General features: G+C 42.3%; 1 protein-coding gene across 5 annotated transcripts in view; it reads right to left on the minus strand.

Moving 5' to 3' along the window:
* Positions 1-16,173, minus strand: part of Rnf121 (ring finger protein 121) — a 53,301-nt gene that overhangs the window by 7,935 nt on the left and 29,193 nt on the right. For 3 of the 5 annotated variants that reach the window (XM_006508275.3, XM_030243047.1, NM_029211.3), the window contains exons 2-6: positions 15,556-15,593; positions 12,479-12,620; positions 8,236-8,390; positions 4,423-4,530; positions 1,941-2,061 (exon numbers count right to left, since the gene is read on the minus strand). In XM_006508275.3, coding sequence (XP_006508338.1) covers positions 1,941-2,061; positions 4,423-4,530; positions 8,236-8,390; positions 12,479-12,620; positions 15,556-15,593 — 564 coding nt within the window. The remainder of the gene's footprint in view (positions 1-1,940; positions 2,062-4,422; positions 4,531-8,235; positions 8,391-12,478; positions 12,621-15,555; positions 15,594-16,173) is intronic. The other 2 variants (XM_030243048.1, NM_001360748.1) reach the window with 1 other exon arrangement.

Here is a 16,173-nt window from a genome sequence, read left to right on the forward strand (position 1 = left end):
TTCCTTGGGTCTTTCAGTTTGGTTATTATATTCCTAAATTTTAAGCTCAAAGCATCTCTTCACCATCTGCACCTAATTCTCTGCACTGCCTCCTGTCTCTGGGTAAGGTGGACTGGCAAAGGTAAGTTCTTTCTGTCTAAAGAGACCAAACTCTATCGTATCGAACTTATCTCTTAAATACTTTGCATCTTCCTCTTCCACCAACCCTACTCTCGTCTAAAGTGCTTTTATCTCTCCCAGATTCCCAGAACTGTCTCCTCCAAGGGTCTATTCTAATCTGGACCCCTCTTTTTTATTTTGTAAATTATTTATTTATTATTATAAATAAGTACACTGTAGCTGTCTTCAGACACACCAGAGAGGGCATCAGATCTCATTACAGATGGTTGTGAGCCACCATTTGCTGAGATTTGAATTCAGGACCTTCAGAAGAGCAGTCAGTGCTCTTAGCTGCTGAACCATCTCTCCAGCCCCTGAACCCCTCTTTTAAAGCCCGTTTTTACTCTCACCTGTTAACTATTTCTCTAGACATTAGCATTGGTTCCTCCCAAGCATCTACCCTTTCAAGTCACGGAGACAGCTGAGACTGCATGAGCACAAAGATCTGAGTTTGACCTTGAGTACCCACGTTACAAAAGTTGCTTGCAGCAGCCTATGTCTCTGAACTGAACGCAGGAGAGGAGAGGACAGACAGCTGGATGCCTGGATCTCAATGGCCAGTGATCCTAGGTGAATTGATGAGCTCCTGCTTTGCTGACAGATAATTTTGCAAAAATTAAAGTGTAGGGCAGTCACGATGGCTCATAGGTAAAGCACTTGCTGTGCAAGCCTGGTAATCTGAATTAGAGCCTAGGAACAGGTGGAAAGGCACAGGAGAGAAGCAACTCCACAAACTTGTTCTCCGTCTACACGAGTACCACGGCTCATGCACACCTACACCCACACATCATACATACAGGCAATAATAATTAAGAATAAAGATAATGAGCGCACGCATACACACACAGATACAAAAGAAGAAAGAAAAACCCTGCCCACACTCAGTCCGGCTGACAGAACTCTTATGGTGCTACTTCCTCTGTTCAGTACATGCTTCATCATTTACTCCTGTCAAAGTCAGCTTAAAAGTAATTGTTTTGAGGAAGCCATCTTTGAGCTCAATGAAGTCAAATGTGTCAGGACCACATGTGTGCACGGCATCTGCACCTTTCCTTCATAACACTTACTATGTTTTATGCTAGTGTATTACTTTAACATTTACCTTCCTCATTAATGAGTACCATTATTTGGGGCAAGAGTCTGCTTTATTTTTATACTCAGATTTTATATGTAGGACAAAGTGAGTTTAATTAGTGTTGCTTGCATAAGTATGGGTCACGACACTTGGAAAGGTTCCCAATGGCTACACCACTGGGTAAAATAACTACCTCTTCACTAGCAGCGTGAACTACCAATAGTTCTTCAGGGTGCATGTTCTATTTTCAGGTACCTTTGTAAGCATACAGCACAGGGCCCAGGCATGTATCAAGCATTAAAAAAGCATTTGTTAAGTGAATGTTACCTTTCAATGGGGTAAAACATTTCTTTCCTATGTTGACTCAAAGTTTTGATGTGGCTTAGTTTATCTTAGTGCCTTATGTCAAGGATGTGATGCTAGTTGGAACAATCTGGAGTAACAAGCAGGCAGTGTTAAGAGCACAGTTAACAGGTTATGGTGGCATAATCCTAGTGCTAAAGAGTCCGTGGCAGGAGAATTCTGAGTCCAAGGAGGCAGCTAAGGCTACATATACATACCTTATCTCGAAAGAAAGAAAGAAAGAAAGAAAGAAAGAGAGAGAGAGAGAGAGAGAGAGAGAGAGAGCACGCATGCACGCATGCACGCACGCACGCACGCACACACGCACGCACACACGCACGCACGCACGCACAGATGAGCTTACCCCTATGGTTGATGCCATATAGTCTGCACACATTTCTGCAAAGTCACGCTCAAGAACTCCATAGTAGAGGCCATAGAAGAGAAGAGAAATGCCAAAGTCCATTGCATCTTCTGGTTTAATCCTGCAGAGGAAGCAGCATGGCAGTAAGGCCTGCTCTGAGAAACAACTGCTTTGGATTACTGATTAAGGACACTGATCAAGGTAAGGCCTAAATTTAGTTGGATTGCTAAAAAGCTAAGGCAAGTGTCAGTAAATTATGAACAAATCCACGTTGCTGTTTTTATATGTCCACAACATCTTTTGAGAAAGCCATTACTGTGAGCTGCAAAAACCAAGCTAGTGTATCACTGCCCCACAAGCCTGGTCCCTAGTCTCAACTCTGGCTGTAGTTCCAGCCTGATGTGACAGGCAAAGCCAGGCCTTGTACTAGCATGGAGTACCTCTCAGAGCTATGTGTTAACAATTCCACTATTGATAAATGCTGGATACCAAGTAGTGGGGATTAAAAAAAAAATTAAAAAGCAAAAAAGCAACTCACTGAATGGCTTCACCTCAAGCTGGCCACCCAAACTGTCGTGCTTGGGTATCCGAGGGCAGGCAGGGCGTTTATGACCTGGGTAGATCTGAGGCAAAGACTGAAATCACCCTTTATCTCCTGCTGGATCTCTTTTAGGAATGTCTGAACTGGCGGCAATTGCATAAAGTATCCCACCTAAGTGCAATGTGCCCTTGGGTCTCCAGGGAAGCAGGGCACAACAGAAGAGGCGTTTCCTCTCTTGACCTATAGAGACTTTATCTAATAGCTGAGGTTTTCCCTACTCTTCCATATAACCTACTATATTCACATGTGGCCTTTTACAAAAAGAGTTTATCAAATATAGTTTTGGGGAATGTATATAATTAGTAAATATTTACATATTTATTACTATAGAATAGTTCTGTAAGTACATATATGCTACAATGTCATCAAAGTTAAATCTTGGGTCAAGCCTGTTTACAAAAAGTATATGGATTCTATTAACAGTTTTAAAACTCCAAGGACCAATAATGTATAGTTTAGAATCTATGAATGTTGTCAAAAACTATCTTTGCTAACATAGTTTTACAAAGAACTCTATGAATTCACTTATAGGTCTAAGATATAATTCTCACAGAAAGGATTTGCTTATCAGCCTTGCAGTCTTAACTTCATGATTTAGTTATCACTCATTTTATCCCAACCAATCTAATCAACAGTGTTAGCAGTCCAGTGCTCAGCAGTTGAGAACAATGACTGCTCTTCAGGACACTAGGATTCAGTTTCTTAGAATTGTAACCCCAGTTCTAAGGAATTCAACACTTTTTCTGGTCTCTCCAGGCTCCTGCATGTATACATGCATGCAAAACATTCATAAACATAAGATTAAAATAAATACTCAAGTTCTTTAAATTTTTTTCCCTCTTGTTGCAGGGTATTTGATTGCACTGTATAACCTGAGCAGTCAGGACTGCTTGACTTCTTCAGCTCATCTGTGGCAAGAGGGCCTGAAACCTGGTGTAGATCTTCTAGAAGGCCTATGACAACAGGAAGCAACAAGCCCTCATTGCTAGAGCTGTGCCCTTGTTAACGGAAGACATGCTGACCAGAACAGTACTAAATGAAAGAACCTACATGACCAACAATGGAGCAGGACTTAGCTACCCACAGGATACCATTCTAGAACTATTTCCCTGAAGTCTGGCAAGCGGAAGGGCAGGCACACAGGCAGAACTACCTGTGGACTGAGAACACACGGAACAGAACGTGTTCCTGAAGGAGTGGGGCTTCCAGGACAGGGTGTTGCACACACTCATCAGTGTGGACTCAGCCTCTCACCCCTCGGCTGTCCGACTACATGAAGGTCCCTGCAGTGCTCTCTGTTGTGTTTCTTCTCTTGAAGCTCACAGGGTTCTAGCCTAAGAATTTGCAAACCTTTTCTGTTAAGGACCAGATAAATATTTTATATTTTATGGCCCAATTAGTCTCTATCACAACTATTCAACTCTGTTGCTTGAGTGCAAAATCAGTTTCAGACAGTTAACAAATTATATGAATGACTATGTCCTAAGTGTGATGGTACAGGCCCACAGTCCCTGCACTGAGGAGGCTGAGTAGGAAGAGGCCAAGTCTGAGGTCAGTCTGGACTACAAATGGAAAACAGTATTTGTTTTATTACAACACATGATAGGCTGATTTGACCAAAAGGTAAAGTTTGCTAGTCCCAGGTCTGTACAGATGAAATTATGAGGAACTGGTTTTCTGCTTACTCTTGTTATACTTTTGCACTGAATACCAAATGTTGGAAAATACAAGCAAAACAATGATTTGGGACTCTTGCCTTTGTTGATACTCAGACATTCCATGTTTTCTGCCACTTGGGACCATGTTCTCTTTCTTAGTACCCAGGACTTCTAGACATTCCTCCCCAAATACAAGAAAAATGTAAAGGCAAAGGGTACTCACTTGAATAATAAGTTAAGACCAAAGAGGGTAAACATGACAGCCATGTAGCCAACAATGCCAGTGGCATAGCTGATTTTATAGATCAGCAGAAACCATTTATAAACCAACCTGGAGGAAGGAAATAAAAAGTAAGTATAGCTGGCACCGACCGGTGGTCTCAGGGCCACTCACTCACGAGAAACCCTTCTTCTCAACCCATGGGCATCAGGATTTGTTGGACAACTTCAGTTACTGTCAAAGCTGTTGACACCCTCAACTGCAGAAATGCCCCTCAATCATCACATCCAAGAATGCTTTCTATCTTCTGGACTTGGACCCAAAAAAATCTCTAAAAATAAGTTTTAGTCTCAAGCAAATAAGACACAGCTGACCTAAGCCAGTTTCACCCTCATTAAATTTAAGGAAGTAAAAAAACTAAAAGCCTTCAGAACATAGCATGCAAAGCCTTGCTGTTCTTGTCAGCACAGAGACACGGGAGATGAAGCAGATAGAACTGGCTACAGACTTTGTGTCTGGGTCTGGTTTGTCTGACTACAGCTTTGCTCCTATCCATATGGAAATAATGCCAGGAAGGACACCTCATGAATCTGCTTTTGAAATGACACATTTCTTCAGAGAAGAAATGAGGAAGGCACTCAAACAGTACCCCTGAATTAATGTGTATGCTTTGTGTTTGTGGGCAGAATAGGGCTTTGTACATCGTTGAGGGTAAGCTGTGTACCCAAGGCTCAGTGATGAGCAATGTGGAATCTGAATGGTGGACTCCAGCTGGAGTCAGGAAGGAGAGGATTCTCTGTAAGAATCAGACCTCTATAAATGCTGCAGGAGGACCCTGACACCAGGACTCACTGAGCTGAATGACATTATATCAAACTGATATAACCCACAGTCATCTGAGAGGAGGGAACCTCAATTGAGAAAATGCCTCCATATAGGCAAGCCTGTAGGGTGTTGGCATTTTCTTAGTTAGTGATTGAAAGGGGGAGAGGCCAGCCTACTACCTTTACATCTATCCCTGGGCTGGTAATTCTAGGTTCTATAAGAAAACAGGCTGAGCAAACCATAAGGAATAAGCATGTAGTCAGCACTCCTCCATGGCCTCCACACCAGCTCCTGTCTCCGGGTACCTTCCCTGTGTGAGTTCCTGTCCTGACTTCCTTTGATGATGAACAATCATATGAAGTGTGAGCTGAACAAACCCTTTCTTCCCCAAGTTGCTTTGGTCATGGTGTTTCATTATAGCAACAGAAACCCTAACTCAGATTGTCACTAACCATCCTAAGATAATAACAAATGAGCAGTTTAGTAATTTGCTTGGATAACTAGGCCAAACTTTCTTTCTTCCTGAGAGCTGACTCACTGCATCTCTGCTAGAGCCAAGGACGGAAACTTAGGCTCTAGCTATGCTTCCCTGCTCTGGCTAAGCAGACTTCTCAGGCTAGGGAAAAGCCTCAGCCATCTTGTAGTATTGCATTCAAAGCCACACATAGCTATACTGATCATGAGGGAAAGAGACAGTAGAAAAGACATGGAATTTTAATTATTCGTCTCCTAATGGTCTTCTAATATTAATCTTGGATTAGTAAGCTTTTAGCTGAATACACTCAGGTGAGTCAAATCGTATTTCCTAACTAAGTTCATTTCTTTGTATAACAGGGAAAAGCAAACTTTCTTACACACTGTGCAGTGGTGTAGTATGGTGTGGTGAGGTGTATGTAATATATTCATGAAAGCTACATGAGTAAATGAGGTCATTTATAAACTAAGAAGCACCTACCATCAATCTTATTTACTATTACAAGACAATCCTTCACATTACTAATAGGAGACAGTCATTGTTAGCTAGATGCTAATAGTGTTTGCCACTGCTAACTTCATGTATATATATGGCACATATGCAGAGGTCAGAGGGCAACTCTGTGGAGTGGGTGCTTCCCTACCTTTATTTGTGTTCTGGGGATCAAACAGGTCGCCAGGCTTAAGCAAGAAGCATCTTTACTGGCTAGACGGTCTCACTATATGTAACCCAAGCTGCCTTTGAACTGGTTCACTGATGCCCAAGGCTGAGCTCAAACTCACAATCATGTCTCCTGGAGGTTCAGGTCTAAATCGCCATACCCAGCACTTGGACACTCACATGTGATAGTGTAGCTTTTATTTTGGAAAATCATTTTAAAAGAAGTTGAACATTTATCACATTTAGGGATGAAAAATTCAAGGCTTGGAAAGGTGAGGTCTAACTGTTCACAAGTTTCAATGCCAAGTACTCCAATCTCATATCCATCTGACTTTAGATCCTGTGCCTACTCTTGTGGCCTAGAGAGGTGCCAGGGCTCACCATCGTCGCTCTCACAGTGACGCTCACAGGACAGTAAATAGAGCATACAAAGTACACAAAGCTGTCTGCAAGCTGGGAAGACTTTGGGTCAGGATACCCAGCTCACCTCATAGGCATAAGCCCATGCACACCTCTCACGGCACTTACCAAATGCACTCCAACAGGTGCTTTCTCGACCCTCTCCTCCATTAAACTGAGCACTCCTTGAGGGCAGGGTCTTATCCAGTTCTGTATCCCCAGCACTCAGCAAAGGGACTGGCACACAGTAGGTGCTTGTTGAATGAATGAATGAATGAATGAATGAATGAATGAGAAAAATATCTTTTTCTGTCAGGTATGGATCTTAAAAGACCTCACAAGCTGGTTGGGAGGATTAAACAAGAAATATATTTGGGCCGGGCGTGGTGGCGCACGCCTTTAATCCCAGCACTCAGGAGGCAGAGGCAGGCGGATTTCTGAGTTTGAGGCCATCCTGGTCTACAAAGTGAGTTCCAGGACAGCCAGGGCTATACAGAGAAACCCTGTCTCGAAAAACCAAAAAGAAATATATTTGGGTAAAACAAATAATTATAGAGATAGTAGCTTTGTTACATAAAAAGGAAGTAGTATTCATCAATCACAAAGCTGCAAATTTACTGATATTCATTTATTCAACAGAAAGTCAGAGTAATCAAATATGTGCCAGACCCTGTGGCAAGACCTGGATACACACTGACCAGCACAGAGGGTGGGTCCTGATCTCACAGTTTAGTTGGGGAGACAAATATTTAAAGTAACATTTTGTGGTAAACTGTGATAGGTTCTATGATGGCAAACTACAGGGTCTTAATAGAAACTATAATGGAAAATCTAATTCAGAGCTCTGAGAAGGTTATTGAAAAGGACACTTAAAATGAGACTGTAGTGATCACAAAGGTTTATTTGTTCTGTGTGTGTGTGTGTGTGTTTTAAACACCAACAGATCTTGATGTAGACTATCAAGTGAAGGATAGGGAAAATCTGGTATTCTGAACCTGTGGATATAGGGGAGTGGGTCTCCAAATCAGCTTGTTTTAGAGAGGCCCTGCACCAACTCATTCTGGGACAAAAACAAACAAACAAACAAACAAAAAAAACAACAGGCTTTTTGTTTTCATTCTAAACTCATCTTTCTCCCATGTGTTCCAGCACATTTGCTTCAAGAAACCCAGCTTGGGGGCTGGAGAGAAGGCTTGGAGACTAAGAGCATCTGCTGCTCTTATAGGAGACCCAAATTTGGTTCCTACATCACAGTTCACAGGAGTCTAGTTCCAGGGGATCTAGTGCCCCCTTCTGTCCTCTGTGGTCAGTACAAACATGCAAGCGGTACACTTAAAACACTTACAGACAAAACACTCAAAATACATCAAAAATTTTAAATTAAATCTTTAAAAAAAAAAGAAGAAGAAGAAGAAGAAGAAAGAAAGCCAGGTTCTTCTCCTCTCCTGCATTCTCACCTTGGGGTTGTCTGTACTAGAGGCTTCCTTGTGGCTCGGAAGGTGACAAAGGCTGTGACAGCAGAGAAGAAGATCCAGATCACCAAGAACCTCCACCAATGCAGCTTCACTGTGAAATAGAGGGGAACAACCCACATCTGAAAGAGGGTCACCATCTGAAACACAAACACAAGCACTTCAGCTCTAGCCGCTCCCTTGGCAGCTCCTGTCCAGAATGCTGCACGTTTAGCCTGATCTTCTCTCACGTTCCCAATGTTTTGGTTGTTGTGAAATAGGTCTCAACTATGTAGGCCTACCTGGCTTGGAACACACATGGATTTGTCTGCCTATGCCTTCCAAGTGCTGAGATTAAAGACATGTGCCACCACACCCAGTCACATTTCAATTTTGTGTAAATATAACTCAACTAGTGTGATCAAAATTGCAAAGCTGGCACTATGCCTGACTTTCCCACTTTATCCTTCGTTAAACTGTATCCTAGATATAGTCTTTCCTTTTCATTGAGTTCTTGCTATCTCTTACACAGCTTTCCCTGCACTTATGAGGAAAACCAGAAGAAGACACTTACAGTAGCACCAACTGGACCATTCCCTATGCTTTGGGTTACAATAACCTTCCTGCCTCCCTTTCTGCCTTCTAGGACATCTGAAGTCTTTGGTCTCCCTTCCAATCAGAATTAGTTATAATCCCTAATGCCCCAAAGCATTTTCTTTTCCACTATCACTTCAGTGCTTCTCTATATGAGATGGGCTTTGTTCAGTTTGTTCAGATGGGTTTTCAGTTGTCAAAGCCACTGCCCAAAAGCATGGCAACCTCAGGCTGCCTAACTAAAAGCACACTCAGTTCTCTGCTCTGTCACTGGGGCCTTGGCATAGAAGCTAAGCATCTTACTAACTACAATTACTTACTTACTGGCATAAGGTAGCGTGACTGTAAGAGTTATCAGGGTTATAAAACACCTGGAAACAGCATCCTGTAAAAGCAGCCCAAAACACTGGATATTAAGCATGGGAAAGGACCCAGAAAAGACTGGCCATTAGAACGTTCTCTATAGGCCCAATAAGCAGATGTATCCAATTATTTCTATGACTTGGCAAGACCGTCCTTTGTTAGAATAGTCTATAGGGTAGAGAAGTGGTTAGCACCCCTAGCAAATGGCCATCTTTATTTCTAGAGTCAACTATCATTTCACTAACATATGCTATTGACCTTAAAAAAAAAATCTTGTGTCCTTCCTATGTCTGGGTCCAACTCTTGTCTTAGAGGGGTGCTGAATTTACTAACAGTGTCCTAAGACTGGTATCTTACTTAGAACTATTGCTTCTTTCCCAAGCTGTCCCTTCTTCAAATAAGAGTCAGTCAAGTAGCCATTCAACAAACACTTACTGGACCACATGCTAAGGACTGGGGAATTCAACATGAATAATAAAGCCTTGTGAAGGACTTAAAAGTCTTTTGAAGAAAACAAAAATTTAACTAATTCAAAATAAGTTCTAGTGGGTGGGTGGGTGAGCACCCTGATAGAAGCCGATGGCTTCAAGGGGGTATGGAGTAGGGGATTTGTAGAGGGGAAACTGCTGGGCGGTGGTGGCGCACACCTTTAATCCCAGCACTTGGAAGGCAGAGGCAGGCAGATTTCTGAGTCCGAGGCCAGCCTGGTCTACAGACCGAGTTCCAGGACAGCCAGGGCTGCACAGAGAAGCCCTGTCTCGAAAAAAAAAAAAAAAAAAAAGACATGTAGAGGGGAAACTGGGAAGGGGGACAACATTTGAAATGTAAATAAATAAATAACCTTGCCCCAAAAAATGTAGAATGGCATAAGCCCTGGTGGCCAACAAAGTGCACTTCACTCTCCTGAGAGTGGGGCAAGCCAACAAAAGCTCCCAAAGGAGGCATCATTTGATCTTTGTCTAATGCCTCCTAAGTTGAGAAACAAAAGGAGGTGAGGAGTATTTCAGGCCCATGGAACATGGCATGTTGATCTTTGAGGAAAGGTAAGAAATGAGCCTATGATGGACGTCAGTTTGCAAGAAGGTCGATGTGTATCACAACTGGAAGGCTGTTTTATTATATTTTCTTTCCTCACAGAAATGGGATCCAAGTAATCCTCTTAATGCCTAGATCTAAGGGGACAAAAGCCCCACTGCATTATTTTGCAGAATCCCAGGTGGACAAGTCTGCTGCTCATCACTCCAGGAAGTAGCAGCTGTTTAGGGGGCGGGGCCTGAAAACAAACTCTATTTGGTAACAGACAGAAATGATGAAAGCTTCTCCTTGGAGATTTTAAAAATAGGATAGATACTTTTCCAGGCATGCACTTTTCCTTTCCCCTAACATCCCTGAGGGAGCTAAGGAGTAAGTAACACTAGAATCTGACTAGATGATGAAAACTGAGGCACAGAGAAGCCCAGAAGGCTGGTCTGGAGCAGGCTTCCAGTCCAGATCTGCTGTGTCCCTAGCAGCCTCCCTGACATGGGTTTGTGGAGGAACCCTGGAAGGGAGGGGAGGTTAAACGATGAAATGATCAACAAAGGGGGACTTATAAAGGACATGAGAGCCAAGGAAAGGACTCAGGCAGCCATCAAGGAAGGAGACTCATGGGAGCTAAATCAGAAGCCACCGTGGCAGGTGGGAGGTGGTAATTTCCTAAGGCTTCTGAGGGAAAAATCATTAAGAATCAGGTTTTGAGCCTGGAAAGATGGCTTAAGGGTTAAGAGCACTTGCTACTTTTTCAGATGACCTAGGCTTGTTTCCCAGCATCCACATGGCAGTTCACAACTGCCTCTAACTCCAGTTCCAGGTGCTCTTGTGCCCTCTTCTGGAGTCCATGGGCATGTATGTGGTACATATACATGCAAGTAAAACACTAAAACACACAAAAAAAGAATAACTAAAAAAAAGCATATTTGTATTTTGTGTATGGGCACATGACACCACCCTAACACACACACACACACACACGAGATGGAGAGATGGTTCAGCTGTTAAGAGCACTGGCTACTCTTCTAGAGCACCCATGTTCAGCACACACAGTGGCTGACCACTGTCAAGAACTCCAGTCCCAGGGGATCTGATATCCTCTTCTGCCCTCTGCAGCAAACTATGCACAGACTCACATGCAGGCCAAACAACCATACACATAAGAGAATTAAAAATAAAAAAGAATCAGGTTTAAGCCTGAACACAGTGGCACATACTAGTAGTCCCAGCACTTGGGAGAGTAAGGCAGGAGAAGCAGGCATTCAAGATCAGCTGTGGCTACACAGTGAGTTAAAGAGAGAAAGCACACAAGTGCACACATGCTATGTGTGCATATGTAGAGGTCAGAGGGCAACTGAAGTGGGTTCTCTCCAGCCACCCCATGGAATGCAGAGATCAGTATTGGTCATCAGGCCTCTGCTCTCACAAAGCCACTTCACTGGCCCATTTTCTTGTTGTTATTTGTCACTAACAAGCTTTAAACCCACAGCTTTGAACATGCTAGGCACTTTCCACTGAGCCATCTCCCTATTCTCACAGAACATTTGCTTTATAGTATTCAACCCTACTTGTTACCAGGGAAGTACTCTACTGCATGTCTAGACAACAAAAAGGCTTTCTGGGTAATGATTATCACATACAAACTACAAGTAACTTAAGATTTCCGATATTTCCTTCATGAATCTGTCTCACAATGTTCAAAAGGAAGTTATCTACTTTTTCTGGCCATAAGAGTGGTCTCATATTGGATTGGGAGTGGTGGTACATGCCTTTAATCCCAGCACTCGGAAGACAGGCAGGAAGACATATCTCTGTAAATTCAAGGTCAGCCTGGTCTGCATAATGAGTTCTAGGACAGCCAGAATAAAAAATGAGACCCTGTCTCAAAGCAATCGAACAAACAAAAAGTGGTCTCCTGTTTTATCCTTGTTTTCATATACCAAATCACTTGCCCCTTAGAGATGCATATATTTACACCCCACAAACTACTCACCATTCCATATGGAAAATGATTGCTACTGTATCTATCTGCCTATATGACCCCTGGGTCAGGCTGGACCCTGGGACACTTAGAAAAATCTCTTGATAACTAAAAAGTGAGTTGTGCCAGGTGCGGTGGTACACACCAGTAATCCTAGTACTTGGGAGGAAAAGACAGGATGATTAGGAGTTCAAAGTCATCCTCATTGACATGAGTTCGAGGCCTTCCTGAGTTAATTGATTTTGACTCAAAGGACATTTTTTAAAGTGAGGTGTAGCTTACATTGTAAGAACGGGGATGCCTCTGTTTCCACTGTACCAGGAGCAGCTGGGCCACCACCAAGGTAGCAATGAGGATGAGGACCATTTCAGCGTGCATGGCTTCGTGGCCACGATGTTTGGCATGCATTCGAGCATGTTCGACCCTGAAAGCCAAACAGATAGGGTGAGTCAATGACAGGATATTGGGGGGGTGGAGGGGGGTGGGGTAAAGGAGCAGGGTTTCTTAGGGCATCTTGTTGCCCATAGCTCAGAACATGGCCCTGGATTTCTTCATTTGTTATGTTTGTTTATTTTTGAGACAAGGCCTCTCTACAAAGCCCTGGCTGTCCTAGAAATCATTTTGCAGACCAACCTGGCCTCAAACTCAGATATCTGCCTGCCTCTGCCCTCCTGAGTGTTGGAATTAAAGATGTGCACCACCATGCACAGCAGTCCTGGGTTTTCAACTGAAGGGTACCATGAAAAAGAAGGAGTTAAGGCCCATGGCTAAGAAAATGGACATGGGCTAGAATAGCGCCTCCAGGCTCTAGTTGTGAAGCTCGGCTACTAGGATTAGAGATGAACAAGGTGCTGCCTGCCCATTGTGGCAGAAACATAAGAAACCTTTCTTGACTCAGGAAGAAAATGCCAGAAGCTAGTGTCAGTGCCATTTCAATCCTATTTCAGCCTGTCACGAGGAGGAGAGGGCAGAGGTTACAGCTATAAAGTCTTAGACTCTTACAATTTATCACACACTAAAGGGGTAACACTGTAAGCTTGCTGATTTTAGAGTCTTGCTTTATTCATCAGACCTTTTTGCCAGGTCTAGAGGGCTTAGGACTAACTAAAGGTTAAAAACTCTGAGCTGCTCCAAGTCTGTATTAATACAACCATGTCTTCATCATCAGTATCAAGTAAACAGCCTCCTCAAGGGCTCACGGAAGTTCAATAACCAGACTGACAGACAGTATATCTGGAGGCGTCTTATTAATCTAAAGCTAGAATTTTCTGGTCTGGGATGTATAAGAAGGATAGCTGAGCTGGGCCTAGCACATATCTTTAATCCCAACACTCTGCAGGCAGAGGCAGAGGCATCTCTAGGAGTTTGAGGCTAGCCTGTCTAAACACATATGTAAGACCTTATCTAAGCACATATATTTTACAATGAAATGAAAATGTACCTACCTAATAGCTTTAATATGTTGCAGTTAATCCTAAACTCTATGAAAACCAGACATAGCCTTATCTTATTCCCCATGCCAAAGCTCCAAATATTTCCTGTTTCTATAACCATTTTCCTGTGCCATTTCAGCTCAACAGTCCTACCTACCTACCTACCTACCTACCTACCTACCTTCCTTCCTTCCTTCCTTCCTCTTTTGCTCTCGCTCTTGTTCTCCTTCCTTTTTCATTTTTTTCCTCCTTTTCTTTTTAGTCCAGGCTAGCCTCAATCTCATGGAGACCTCTGCCTCCAGATTCCTGAGATTAAAGGTATGCAACACCATTCCCATCTGGTCCTAAAATGGTATGAACAAGGCTGGAGAGAAAGCTCAGCAGTTAAGAGCACAGAGGTCCTGAGTTCAATTCCCAGCATCCACATGGTAGCTTAAAACCATCTATAATGGGATCTGATGCCCTCTCCTGGTGTCTGAAGACTCATACACATAAATAAATCAATTAAAAAAAAATGATGTGAGCACCATTAATCTTGGCTGCATTCTTCTATACATGATCTAATAAAAAAATCTTCAGAATAAGCCCCTTCTCCCTGGCGGTTAGTGCTGAGAGTGCAAAGTGTGTGCTCCGGGCTTGGAACACACATTATTATTTAAAAAATTTAAAAAAAAAATCTAAAAAATCCTTTGAAAAAACCAAAAAAAAAAAAAAAAAAATTTACAAAATATCCACGTCTCCCCCGTCGGAGACATTTTTTTTCTTCCTTGGATTATAAAATTCTTGCTTTAATAAAAATTCCTTAAACAGTAAAAATAAAAAATAAAAAAAATCTTCAGAATAAATAGTACTTAAAACATTTGTGTCTCCAATATAGCAGAAGACAGTCACATTGTCACCTTCCTTAGCAGAAAGGCATATATGACGCAGCATGACATGTCATTCAAAATCACTCTAGATTTATCATTTGAATTGGTATTCCTGCCAGTCTATAAATAATTGATCATCTTAAGCTCAATTAAGGGTTTTTCCGACTAAGTTGTACCTGATTTCAGCTCAATTGTTAACCTCTTTTTGAAGTCTGTGAAGTAAGCACCCTGAAAAGTAAGCACCCTGAGAGAAGTCATGAAAATAAAATAGTTGCTGATCAAAAAATAAGTAGCATCAGAGCTGAAATCAGAAGATACATCTCAATCACCTTTTCCAAGCCAGAACTGTACACAGGTGATGATGATGATGATGATGGTGATGATGATGATGGTGATGATGATGATGATCATCGTCTTCAAAGCAAGTACACGGGAAGCTTACCAGTGCAAGGCATGGTTCTAAGAACTTGACAGACATTAACCCTCATACCTCTAAGTGTCCGTACCTGTTAGGTATGGATATTGTTATGACTCTCAGTTTACAAATGGGGTGAACTCTCAGGCCTGGTCTTACCAGCCTATATTCCAGCTCCTTCTGAGGCTAGGGCAGAAGGATGGCAAGTCCTAGGCCTGTCTAGGCTATACAGTAAATTCAAGGTTAGCTTGGGCAACTTGGTCAGATTCTGTTTCAAAATAAAAAGGAAAAAGAGGGCTGGGAGTACAGCTGAGTGGTAGACTACTTGTTTAATATGTTTAAGGCCTGGCTCCAATCCTTGTTATAGAAAAAAGGGGTAGTAATAAACGTGGCAGTGGGAAGTTAAATAAATTACCCCACATCACATGACTAGTAAATGGCAAAACTGGTTTCACCACAGGAGGATGCTTAGTGCAAATGCCTACTTACTCTAGGACTGAGTGAGCTGCTCAGAAGTGACCCAGATACTTGGAAAGATTCCCAAAGACCTGTCCAACTGGTCACAAGACGATGCATTCCATACACAGAGAAGAAAAAGAGTAGTTATGCAATTAGCTGGGTGAGCCAAACTGTCACACTTACCTCCACTGCTCCTCTGGGGAGAGGTCTGACATATCAACCTGTAGAAAGACACCACCAGAAAAATCTGTCAATGACTTATAACTGTCCCCACCCTAAATAAGGGGCTCAAAAACATTCATCAATATTTTCAAGGACTCAAAAGAGGAGGCTTCATATCTCTAACTCTAGGAAGCCTTTCTCACCACTACTTCACACCAGTGTCTCCCTTCTTTAGGTACTAGTTTGGTTCAGGTTTTACTACTAAATGAATGTTGCATGGCTGAGCTATTCAATCAAAGAGTGGGACTCCTAACTCCCAAGATGCTCACAGTGTGATGCATTATTATATGGTAAGGGTAAGCTATGGAAGAATGGACAAATGGGTTTTAACCCAAATTGGGCTGTTATAAACCAGGGGAGTTTTCTTGGAATGATTGTGAAATATTATCCAGAAATAAGAGCAATGTTCTTATCAAAGGAAATTACATGAACAGGAAGGAGGGTAAAACTGTACAGTGCACAAAGAGTTAAGTATGACTAGGGCAAAATATGAGTCAGAATTAGTAAAAGATGAAGCCATGTGAAATACTGTCATATACTGCCATATGAATAAACACATAAAAGCAAGCAGAACATTAG

This window comes from Mus musculus, chromosome 7, assembly GCF_000001635.26.
Source record: "Mus musculus strain C57BL/6J chromosome 7, GRCm38.p6 C57BL/6J".
Lineage (NCBI taxonomy): Eukaryota > Metazoa > Chordata > Mammalia > Rodentia > Muridae > Mus > Mus musculus.